Source organism: Suncus etruscus, chromosome 6 (assembly GCF_024139225.1).
Source record: "Suncus etruscus isolate mSunEtr1 chromosome 6, mSunEtr1.pri.cur, whole genome shotgun sequence".
Lineage (NCBI taxonomy): Eukaryota > Metazoa > Chordata > Mammalia > Eulipotyphla > Soricidae > Suncus > Suncus etruscus.
The window spans coordinates 53668042-53680525 of record NC_064853.1 but is presented as its reverse complement, the minus strand read 5'-3'; the positions used below and the strand labels follow the sequence as shown (position 1 = coordinate 53680525).

General features: G+C 44.7%; 1 protein-coding gene across 1 annotated transcript in view; it reads right to left on the bottom strand.

Annotated features, from left to right (window-relative positions):
* The window catches only part of ASAP3 (ArfGAP with SH3 domain, ankyrin repeat and PH domain 3), a 60469-nt gene that overhangs the window by 28443 nt on the left and 19542 nt on the right, over window positions 1-12484 (bottom strand). The window contains exons 2-3 of the mRNA XM_049774673.1: window positions 525-597; window positions 292-437 (exon numbers count right to left, since the gene is read on the bottom strand). Coding sequence (XP_049630630.1) covers window positions 292-437; window positions 525-597 — 219 coding nt within the window. The remainder of the gene's footprint in view (window positions 1-291; window positions 438-524; window positions 598-12484) is intronic.

Here is a 12484-nt window from a genome sequence, read left to right as displayed (position 1 = left end):
AGAACCCCAAGTTCACCATCTCTTCTTCTTAATCCCCTCCCCTGCAAGGGGCTTTCCTATACTGTGAGACTCCCCTCTGCTCCCCCACAAGGAATACAGAGAGGGAGAGAAAAGAGGGTAGGGGTGGGAAGAAAACAATGAGTCAGAGTCAGAAAGGGTCCGCAGGTCATGGGTCAGAGGTCAAAGGGAGACTAGAGATTTGTGGGAGAGCAACCTGGAGGAAGCCAACCTAATCCCACAGGTTTTCAGGACTAAGGGGTGAGGGGGTCAAGGAAGGAGTAGTGGCATTACCAGGTTTTTGAAGAGTGCAGCCACCTCACGGGTGAACACGGCCAGATTCAGGAAGCCTGTAGACAGCTCGTGGCTATTCTGGGACAAGTGGCTATTGCCTAAGTACTCCACAGCCTCTCGGTATTGCTCTTCATTCTCCACATGGCCTGGGGAGGCAAGAAAGGCAGCGTGGAGTCAGTTCGAGGCTAAATGAAGCATGGTTGCCAAGTGGGATCTCACGCAGGCTCACTCACCAAGGCCAGAACTATGGATGTTGCGCACAGCCTTCTTTATTCTCTGTAGGATGGCCTGGTCTACTTCCAGGAACTGCAAACAAACATGAACAGAAGTCCAGAGAGGTTACTCTATTTTTGTTTTAGGGGGATCTGAAAACTCCTGATTCTACACTTAGTTCTTGCAAGCACCATCAGGAGGACCATATGGGATATTGGGGACCAAACCCAGGTCAATTTCACGTAAGGCAAGTGCCCTCCCTGCTGTACTATTTCTCTGGCCCCAAGGAAGGTTCCTCTGGGAGGTGGTTCCATCTTCCTAAACAAGTACTATGAGTTCTTCTGTCCTAAGGGACTTCTCCTAGGTCACACCTCTACTGCCCACCAAATATTAACAAACCATACAGAATCCAGGGATTAGTTACACATGTGGGAAGAACAAAGACCCCAACTCCAATGTCAGCTGAGTCAACATGTGAAACAAAACCCTAGGGCATGGCATCTCAGCTTGGGCATTAAGTAGCCTGTCAGTATTGAGAATTATCTCCCTTCTCTGAGACTGGGGTTGCATGGTCTTCAGAACGGTCAGAGTATGGAGCAACTCAGGGAGCTACTAAGAGAATGAATGAGTTGGTGAATGTACCAAATACTTAGCAAAAGACCAGAGGAAAGAAGGTGGACTTCTCTTAACCCCCAAAGATAGCAGGGAGCCTCGCTGTTCATTAAATCTTAGGTGTCAGAAAGAACCATGTGAGGACAGAGGATAGCATGGTGGGTGTCAGATAAGAGAGGGAAGTGGGTATATGCTCAGCCCTCTCCTCCAGGGAGATCTTAAGAACATCAGGTATCCCTAAAGTCTGGGGGCTAAGGAGCAAACTTAGTTTTTTAGTTCCTTAGTTCCTGCCCTAGTTTCCAGGGCAGATGAAAATGCAAGGACATTATCCTCCTTCAAAGGGAATGTGCCTGAGGCAACCCAGGAAGCCATTATGAAGTGCAAGTTAGTGGGCCAGAGATATGGCTCAGTGATAAGATACAGCCTCACATGTGTACAGCCTGGGGTCTATTCTTGACACACACATAAAAAAGAAATACCCAATTAAGACGTAATGGTAGGCTATTAGGGCTGCACAGAGTCCTCAGAGCCATGGATGAGGAAATTGAGGCCAAGCAAGGGGTGAGGGTCTTGGCCAGAACTGAACAGCAGCTGAGCTGGGCCTACCAGGATGCCCAGAATAGTACTTCATTCCAACACCATGGCCTCACCCTGGCCAGCTCCACCTACTGTGTCTAGTGACTACAATTAAAGTGACCTCCAAGGAATTAATACAATGTGGCAAGAGTAAGCAAATACATTTCGAATGGCAGCTTCAAAGATGCCAAGTAATACAGGAGAACTTGCATGGGGACAGACCCCATAGGCAATGAGGGGTGTTTCCTGGAAGTTTCTGGAGGGAGAGGGATCTGGTTTTGAAATCCACCTTCATACCCATATGCTATGTGATCTGGAGCAAGTTGCCTATTCTCTTGGAGTTCAATGATTAGTCATCAATAAAATGAGGAAAATAGTGTCCCCCGAAGTTGTTATAAGATTAGAGATATGAGACAATGTACATAAGGGATTTAGCCTGGTACTAAGCACTGAGAGAACCACAATGCACAGTAGTCCCTATGTCATTGTTAATAGCTGCTGCTGTGTTCAAGAAGTACCAAAAATTTCAGTTCCTTGGGGTCCTTATGGAGGAATTAGAAACCTAACATTCTCCTCACAGGGTAAGAAACTTGAGAAAACACATTTGTATTTGAGACCAGTGAAGGTCCATGTTGGGGCTGAAGAAAGAAATCCAAGGGATTGGATGATTGAGAGAAAGAAGTCATATTTTTTCCTATTTTTTTCTTTTTTGGGGGGCCACACCCAGTGATGCTCAGGGTTTACTCCTAGGTATGCACTCAGAAATCGCTCCTGGTTTGGGGGACCATATGGGATGCCAAGGGATCAAACCATAGTCCATCCTAGGTTAGTGCATGCAAGGCAAATGCCCTTCCACTTGTGCCACTGCTCTGGCCCTTTTTTCCTAATTTTTATAATAACACTATGATTTACCAAGTTATTCATAATACATTCATTTAAGGCATTAAATATTGGAACACCAATGTTACTCCTCTCCCCCAATTTCCTGTCTATCTTACCTGATGGTGAGACCCTCCCACATCTGGGGGGGGGGCGTCTTGGAAGGTAGCAAAGGGGTTGCCTGAGGGGTGTAAAGGGGATTCAGGAGAGATTCAGGAGGAGAGTGAGGGAGAGAAGCATCAGCTGGGAACAGAGAGAGAGAGAGATCAGGGCCTGGATCAGATGCAGAGCAGATGAAGGGTGACTGCTTAAAAGGTTAGTTTAGAATCCATGTAAGATACGCACATGGTGGCTAGGGTATTATTTATAAAACTTCATGTCTCCTGACTTCTATTGACTGCTTGTGGATCACTTCTTTGCTACTATCCTGAACCTGCATGCAGACTCGCTGGCTGGAAGGGGTTGCAGGTGCCCAGGCAGGCAGAGAAAGACCTCACCATCATCCACCACCACCCAGGACTCTCTAATTTAATTAACACATCACACCAATACCACTATCATTGTGACCTTCCCTTCACAGTGTCCCCAATCTCTCACTCACCACGATAGCAGGCACAAACAAATTTACTTCGTATTGCATGTTACAACACAGTTATCAAAAATTAGATCAATACAGATCAATTTAAAATGATTATTTTATCATTCTGTGGTGTTACTAAAGTCAGTGTCTAAAGATTAGTATATCCTGGGGCCGGAGAAATAACATGAAGGTAAGGCAGCATTTGCCTTGCATACAGGACGGTGGTTTGAATCCCGGCATTCCATATGGTCCCCCGAGCCTGCTAGGAGTGATTTCTGAGCATAGAGCCAGGAGTAACCCCTGAGCGCTGTTGGGTGTGACCCAAAAACAAAAACAAAACAAAACAAAGATTAGTATATCCTTAGATTTAGGGTATACTGAAGTTGCTAGATTACGATATAATTTCCCCATCAGATTTCCTGTGATACTGGGCTGACAATATTAAAAGATATAGAGGAGTCATGCAGCAGCATGAGTCTGTCTATAGATTTATAGTTTTGTATTTTATATAGTTTTACATTATAGACTTATAGTTTAAGATTTAAAACAAATTTGGTGACTTAGAAGTTTGAGAAGGTTAAATGAAAGTTGGGTCGTTTCTGTAGGAGGGCTCAAGGGGTGATATTCAGCTGCTGAAGTTCATGCAGGAAGGGGAATCTGCCCCGCTCCTTTCTGAGGGTGCCACAAAAGTATCAGCCCAGACCAGACTAGCTGAGAATTATCAGTAACTATTAATTTCTTTTGGAGCTCAGTGAAAGAGCTGGGCTGTTCTTCACAAGAGATACACTCACTGTACTATCTATTTGCCCATCCCCTTTTTTGTTTGCTTTGGGGTTTTTTTTTTTTTTTGGACATACAGGAAATTTAAAAATCTTATTAAGCTTTTAAATAAATGTGTAATAAGTCCACCTGAAAAGACTACATACAGTGGGGCCAGAGAGATAGCATGAAGGTAGAGTGTTTGCCTTGCATGCAGAAGGACAGTGGTTCGAATCCCAGCATCCCATATGGTCCCCCGAGCCTGCCAGGAGTGATTTCTGAGCTTAGAGCCAGAACGCTGCTGGGTATGACCCAAAAACCAAAATAAATAAATAAATAAAGACTACATACAGTACCAGTCCAACTACAAACATTTTGGAGCAGGTAAAACTAGGAATTCAGTAAAAAGTTTAGTGGTGGCAAAGGGTTAGGGGAAGAAAGAGATTGTTGAAGCACACAGGATTTTTGTTGTTGTGAAACAATTTGGTGCACTTAAATAGTGGACCTATTTGTCAAAACTCATAGAATAAATAACACCAAGAGTGTATGCTGATACAAACTATGGACTTTGGGAAATAATGGTATTTATGTAGCTCATTCACTGTAACTAATATTCCATTCTGGTATAAGGTATTGAGTATAGGGTAGTCCTGAGTGTGAGGAGCTAGGTGTGGAGTGAACTATGTGAGAACTTCAAATACATTCCACTCATTTTTGCTGCCAACCTAAAACTGCTCTTAAAAGGAAACATGTGGGGCTAGAGTGATAGCACAGCAGTAGGGCATTTGCCTGGCACACTGCCGACCGGGGATGGAACTAAATTCAATCCCTGGCATTCCATATGGTCCCCCGAGTCTGCCAGAAGCAAATTCTGAGCACAGAGCCAGGAGTAACCCCTGAGTGCTGCTGGGTGTGGGCCAAAAACTATAAAAAGAAAATAAACAAACAAACAAACAAACATGTCAGGGTCCAGAGAGATAGTGCAGTGGGTAGGGCACTTGCCTTGAATTAAGCCAAACCAGGTTGGGATACCTCAATGGTCCCGAGCACTATCAGAAGTGATCCCTGAACATAGAGTCATGAGTAAGTGCTAAGTGTAGCTGGGTATGGCACCAAAACAAAACACAAACACACACACACACACACACACACACACACGTCTATTTCTTTTTTTTTGGGGGGGGGGGACACACCCGGCGGTGCTCAGGAGTTACTCCTTGCTATCTGCTCAGAAATAGCTCCTGGCAGGCACATGGGGACCATATGGACGCCGGGATTCGAACCAACCATCTTGGGTCCTGGATCGGCTGCTTGCAAGGCAAACATCACTGTGCTATCTCTCCGGCCCCATATTTCTTAAATTTAATTGTGTTTGTTTGGAGGTTACACCCAGTGACACTCAGGACTTACTTTGGTTCTGTGATCAGGAATCACTCCTGGTGGTACTCAGGGACCATATGTGGTTCTCAAACTTGAATAGAGGTCAACCATGTGTAGAGCAAATGCTTTATACAGAAACTTACTTCTTAAACTATATTTCAGGGAAGTAGGCCAGGGATGTAGCTCAAAGGAAGAGCATTTCTTCATTTCTTTGCATATATGTAACTCTAGGTTTCATCCCTGCCACCACAAAAATAAATAAGCAAATAAAGAGCAAACAGGAAAGGAAAGGAGCCACCTTTCTCCTGACTAGAATGTGCTGATCTAGTGCTCCAGCAGCTATCTTAAAACATGAGGTAAAGGTCCAGGTTGTAGATGGTGAACTAACAGCACAGAAGTCTTACCTGGTGACTGGGGGGAGCACCCTTCAGTTCTGGACTACTTATCAGTCCACTTACATGACAGAAAATTAAGTAGCTGTCTTCTCTGAGCTACACTTTTATTGAATCTTCTGCCCCTGTAGCTGAAACTAGCTCTAACTGGTTAAGGCAAGCAAGTCACCTTCATCAATCAAGAATTGTTCCCTGATATCCTTGTCAGACATTTATCAGAAAAAACACTTCCTTGCATTCCTGTCACAACTGCTCTCAGCAACCAAGTGCTCACTATTATTTTTTTCAATTAGTGTTTGAGTGCCTGTTATGGGTTCATGAGCCTGTGTAAAAGACACAATCTTGGCTCCCAGGCAGTCACCATCTCAGGGAAGAGCCAAGTCAAAGAGCACTTACAATGCAATAAGGTCAACAGCAATCTAATGGCAATGAGGAAGGTAGGTGTGAGTTCAAAGGAAGGAGACCAGGGGAGCAACAGAAGGGCTTCCCTGTGGCTCAATTGTTTGGCTTGGCTCTGAGCACCAAACAGAAAGTTAAGGCTTCACTAGGAAGTTGACAGGAATAGGAAATCCTGAGGATAAATTTCTAGAGGAGGGAAGGATCTATAGTACAGCAGATAGGGTGCTTCCCTTGCATGTAGCCCTTGCATGTAGTTTTGCACGTAGGTTTTATGTCCACATCCTATATCATCCCTAGTGCACCCTCAGGAGTGATACCTGAGTGTTGAACAAGGACTAAGCCCTGAGCATCGACAAGTGTGACCCCCCCAAATATAAAATATTTAAATGGCTAGAGGAGAGGTTAAACTTCTAGAAAGGATGAGCATGAGCATGGACAAAAACAACATTGCTCATTTGTTTCTCATTCACTCTTTCATTCATTCCAATAAGCATGACCTTTTCTTTCAAGAAACTCACAGGGAGGGGCCAGAGAAATTGTATGGAGCTCATGCTTCAAATGAGGGAAATCCTGGTTCAATCCCCAGCATTGCATATGGTCCCGCAAACATAGCCAGAAGTGACCACTGAGCAGAGCCAGGGCAGGTTCTGAATACTGCAGGTTTGATCCAACACATGCATCCCCCTTGAAAAAAAGAAAAGGAAAAAAGGAAGAGAGGGAGAGGAGAGGAAAAGAGAAGAGAGGGAAGGGGAGAAGAAGAGAAAGGGAAGAGAGAAGAGGAGAGAAGATAAAAGAAACACAAAACAAACCAGGGGATGACTTAGTGGAGATGACTTGGGGGTTTGGACAGCTAGTACAGCAGACAGAGTGCTTGCCTTGTATGCAGCCTGGGTTCAATCCCTAGCATCTCATATGGTTCCCAGAGCACTGCCAAGAGTGATTCCTGAGTGCAGAGCCAGGAGTAACCTTTGAGCATCACACAATATGACCCAAAATAAAATTAATGTGCCTGCCTCCTATGCATAAATCATGAGTCTTATCCCTGGCACTGCCCAAATGTACTGAAAGGGGCCAGAGTGATAGCACAGCCTTGCACGCAGCCAACCTGGGATGGACCTAGGTTCAATCCCCAGCATCCTATATGGTCCCCCAAGCTTTCCAGAAGCGACTTCTGAGCACAGAGCCAAGACCCTAGTGCCATCAGGTGTAGCCCAAAAACCAAACAACAACAACAACAATAACAAATGTACTGAAAGATCCTGGTGGTTATTTGGAATTAACAGCACCATAAGAGAATAGGTGGCCTCTGGCACCACAACCTGGAGTGTGAGCCCATAACTAAAATGTGTGACCTATCATGAACACAACAGAAGATGTGGGAGCCCCACAGCAGCCCTTGCTGAGCAGTACCACCAGAATGTGTGTGAGCACATGAATGAATCTGATCCCTGCAGGCCCATGTTCAAGATAAACACAGAAACTAAAGTGTATGAGCCCCTGCAAGCATCACAGTCAAGCCATGGGGCCCATAGTCACTGAAACAACAGTCTCAAAAAAGAGAGGGGAAGAGAGAAATTATTTTAAGTAGTACAGCAGGGAAAGCACTTACCTTGCACAAGGTCCACCTGAGTTCTATCTCTAACATCATATTATGATCCTCTAAACCTGCCAGGAGTGATTCCTGAGCTTAGAGCTAGGAATAATCTCTGAGCACAGACAAGTTACGACCCAACCCCCTCCCCAAATTAAAAATTAAATAAAATTAAAGGACTGGAAGAGCTGGAGAAATAGACAGCAAGTAAGGCAAGCAATTGCCTTGTATTTAGTCTATACAGGTTTGATATCTGGCACTGCATATGGTTCTCCAAGACTCACCAGTAATAATCCCTAAGCATAGAGCCAGTAATAAGTCCTCGTACTGCCAGGTATGACACCCGCCCCCCAACAAGCAAAACAAAACAAAAAGGCTGGAGTGCATGCCTTGTATTCACAAGGCCCTAATTTCAATTCCAATACAAATGAAGGTATAACCCTGGTAACCCCTAACATAGCCAGGCCCAAGAAGTACTGTATTCCAGGTCTTGAGCACTGAACCCATGGCAGAAGATCTCCAGAAATGGCCCAAGGAATCCCAGCACCATTAAGGGGCCTTTATGGAAAATGAGTAATGGGGTATAGAGGGGAAGAAGGAGGCAGACACAAAAACACAACTCCCCAAAGGCAAGATATAGGGACACTTCACATTATCCCTTTCTCAAGAAAATATCTGAAAATCATTCACACTACACAGTAAACGAAGCCTTATCCTCTCTGGAATAATGGGGCAAAGATTTAAAATAAAGAGAATTTTAAGGAGGAAATTCTGATCCTAGGATAAATTTAAGAAAAAGCATTGTTTCCCACAATTTCAGGATTGATGCTACTTTAGCATAATGAGTCATAAGCTGAGATTTGAGCTCCAGTGTCTCCAAAACTGTCTCCCTCAGTGATACTAGTTTATCCAGTTCTCCAAGCCTCTTTTCTTCAAAATGGGCGAAAGGGGCTGAAAACAGAGTGCAATGAGTAAGGTGCTTGCCTTGCTTGTGTCTGATCTGGTTTAATCTCCAGCACCACATATATTTCTCCCTGCCCCTTGAGGAGTGATCCCTGAGCACAGAGCCAGGAGTAAGCCCTCAGAAGAGTTGGGTGTGGCCAAAAATCAAAATAATAATAATAATAATAGTAATAATAAAATGGAAGAAAATTTAACATGGAAAAAGCCTTTCTCCACTTGGCTCAAAGAATTTCTGTGGGGCTCCTGTGAGAACATAGTCAGTAATGACTGCCAAGGCTGGAGGCATTTGGAAAATGTGAGTATGAGTCCAACTGTGGTTTGTTTTCTGCTTCTATATGAGCTCAGTCCTCATGCCCCAGGACTGAGTCTAGTGAGAATGCACACTCAGACTCATGATTCAGGTGGGTGCATTTGACCCACAGTATTCAGTGTTTTTCAGTAGTCAAGGGTTGCTAAGCCGGCAGCATTGGCCTCACTGGAGAACTGGTTGGAAATGCACATTCTCTGGCTGAATCAGAAGATCTGGGGATCCACCTGACATTAATGTTTTAATGAGTCCTCCATGAGATCATCATACATGCTAAACTCTGCTGCTTACCGGTCTAGCTCTGTCCTCCGCAGTGCTGTTAATGAGCAGGATTTGAATTTCAGCCCCATTCAGCATTTGCTATGTAAACTTTCTCTGACTCAATTTCCCCACTCATGAAATGAGAATGGTCAGAATTTCTCCTGTATAATTTTGAGGGAGGAGGCAAATTCATAAAGAAAAATAAATTTGGGGCCGGAGAGATAGCATGGAGGTAAGGCATTTGCCTTTCATGCAGGAGGTCATCGGTTCGAATCCCGGCGCCCCATATGGTCCCCTGTGCCTGCCAGGAGCAATTTCTGAGCCTGGAACCAGAAATAACCCCTGAGCACTGCTGGGTGTGACCCAAAAACCACAAAAAAAAAAAAAAAAAAAGAAGAAGAAAAAAAAGAAAAATAAATTTACTAAGGAAATAAGTTCTAAGTGTTACATAGAACACTGTGATTTGTTCTTTTGATTGCTTGATAGTTTTTTGTTTGTTTTTAGAACACAACCAGCTGTGCTCAGGTGTCACTCCTGACTCTATTCGATAATCACTCCTGGCGGGGCTTGAGGGACCATATGGAATGCTGGAGATCAAAGCCAGATACATTGCATAAAAGGCAAGCACCACATCCGCTGTACTATCACTCTGGCCCCTATATTAACTACTTCAAATTAAACTGAATTTAGTTTAGGAATGTTTTAACTTTCTCCTCACTATTTTTTTTCTCTTTCCTCCCCTTTCTCCTCTTTCGGCTGCTGCTTTGGTGTGGGCTGGGTTGTGGTGTGACACACTGAGTTACAATGCTCACAATATGTGCTTGCTGAGGGTTGCCCTACCAACTGGCCACAGCCTGCTTTTACTGCAGGGCATGTAGCCATATACCAGGCTGCAGCACAGATAGGGTTGTCCTGGACTGCAGTGTTGCCGGATCTATGCTCAGAACTTGTGAGAGGGAGTGAATTCATGGCTTCAGACTTAGGATGGGCCTTTTTTTCCCTAAAACCTGGAGGTGCTTATCCTTGCACTAATTAAATATTCACCCCCTCCAATGAGCCTGATTAGCATTATGCAAGAGCCCAGGTGCAGATGGACCCAGGACAGCTGCAGAGCACAAAGTGTTTCATGTCCTGAGTACCTGCTCCATGATACACCCTTCCAGTTCCCATAGAGGCAGACAAGCATTTAATAAGCAAAGCTGCCAGGATCATATCAGGTATGTGCAAGTCACATGCAGAATAGTGACAGTAACTTTAAACAATTTACCACCAGATTCAGGGTCAGTGCTCTTTCCAGTCCACCAAAGAGGCCCCACATTGTTTAGTGGACAAAGCATTTCTGGTTCTGAGGTTGTAGCCACCTCAGAAACTAGACCTCAGGGCTGAAGCGATAGCACAGAGGTAGGGCATTTGCCTTGCACGCAGATGATCCAGAACAAACCTGGGTTCAATTCCCAGCATCCCATATGGTCCCCTGAGCCTGCCAGGAGCAATTTCTGAGTGCAGAGCCAGGAGTAACCCAGTAGGCATGGCCCAAAAACAAAAACATAAAAAAGAGAAACTGAGCCTCAAATCCACTACCTCTACCCTATCCCTCACCACCCCTCAAACTTAGGGAAGAGAGGAGGCAAGCACATAGGGAGATCTTTTTTGCTGGGGTAGGCCCACATCCAGAGATGCACTGGGGTTGCTTTTGGCTCTGCACTCAGGTATCCACTCCAGGTAGGCTGGGGGAATATATGAAGCGCTCAAACCTAAGTCATACGAAGCAAGCTCCTTACCATACCTGCTGTACTACTGCCCCCGCCCCAGGACGTCTTTCCTAAAAAAACAAGTCTGGCAGCAGTGAAGGTTCCTTCAAACCCCAACTGCCTCTCCAGCTACAAACACACCAGGGAAATGTTTTCTTAGGGAAAATTTTATTTCTTTCTTTTTTTTTTTTTTTTTTTTGGTTTTTGGGCCACACCCGGTAACGCTCAGGGGTTACTCCTGGCTATGCGCTCAGAAGTTGCTCCTGGCTTGGGGGACCATATGGGACACCGGGGGATCGAACCGCGGTCCGTCCAAGGCTAGCGCAGGCAAGGCAGGCACCTTACCTTTAGCGCCACCGCCCGGCCCCAAATTTTATTTCTTTCTAATAAGAAAAAAATAGATTTGCCCAGGTTGGCCCATAATTGGTTCCCAGACTGAAAGGTGGAAGTTAAGAAGATACAAACAGACTTTTAGCATCAACAGAAGTTCCTGAGAAAAATAAGCAACCTTTGGGGCCAGAGAGACATCTAGAAGCCTAGAGAGTATGTTGTTATTTTGTTTTTTTGTTTTGTTTTTGTTTGTTTGTTTGTTTTTGGGTCACACCCGGCATTGCTCAGGGGTTATTCCTGGCTGTCTGCTCAGAAATAGCTCCTGGCAGGCACGGCGGACCATATGGGACACCGGGATTCCAACCAACCACCTTTGGTCCTGGATCGGCTGCTTGCAAGGCAAACGCCGCTGTGCTATCTCTCTGGGCCCAAGAGTATGGTTTTTATACAAGCAACCTGAGTTCAATCTCCAGCATTGTGAGCACCTTTAATGGCAAACATTAAACACAAAGACAGAAAAGCTCTCAAGCACTGCAAAACAAAAGGACTAGACATTCTCTGGAGGAAGTGAGTTCCCAGTCACCTGGAGTATTCTGACTTCAGTAGTAAGCATAACTCAGCATTAAAAGTGTGGGGATGGACATTTATTTAGAGTTTACTCAAAGCTAAGGGTCAGGAGATCTATGAAATAATCTGGGCAGACATTGGACAAATGAGGTAAAACACAATGTCAGGGCCAAGTCTGAACTTGGTAAACTAACTGGAATCCTTTGGGAAGGCCTAGACAGATATAGCTTCCTGCTGGTGGTACTGTCCTTTATGCCCCCCATCTTGCCTCAAATCCAGATACATAAATATATAAACACACACACATACATGTGCGTGTGCTCTGGTTTTCTCTTTGGTGTAATTCTCTGTAGGCAAAAAAAAACAGAAGGCCTTGCCCAGTAGCTCTGCTTGGAAAGACCTTTTGCATGTTCCTCTCCTGGCTCAGCAATCATCAATAGGACCCATTCTTTATTCCTGTGATTTCTCAGAGCCAGCGTGTTTACCACAGCAACTCAGACAAAGGGGGAGAACTGCTAAAGCAAAGGCCTTGTGAGCTGCAGATTTAATTTACCATTACACATACACTCTTTTGGACTACTAATATGGGGACTAAACATTACTTTTGTGGGCTTCCAAGACCATACCTCCATA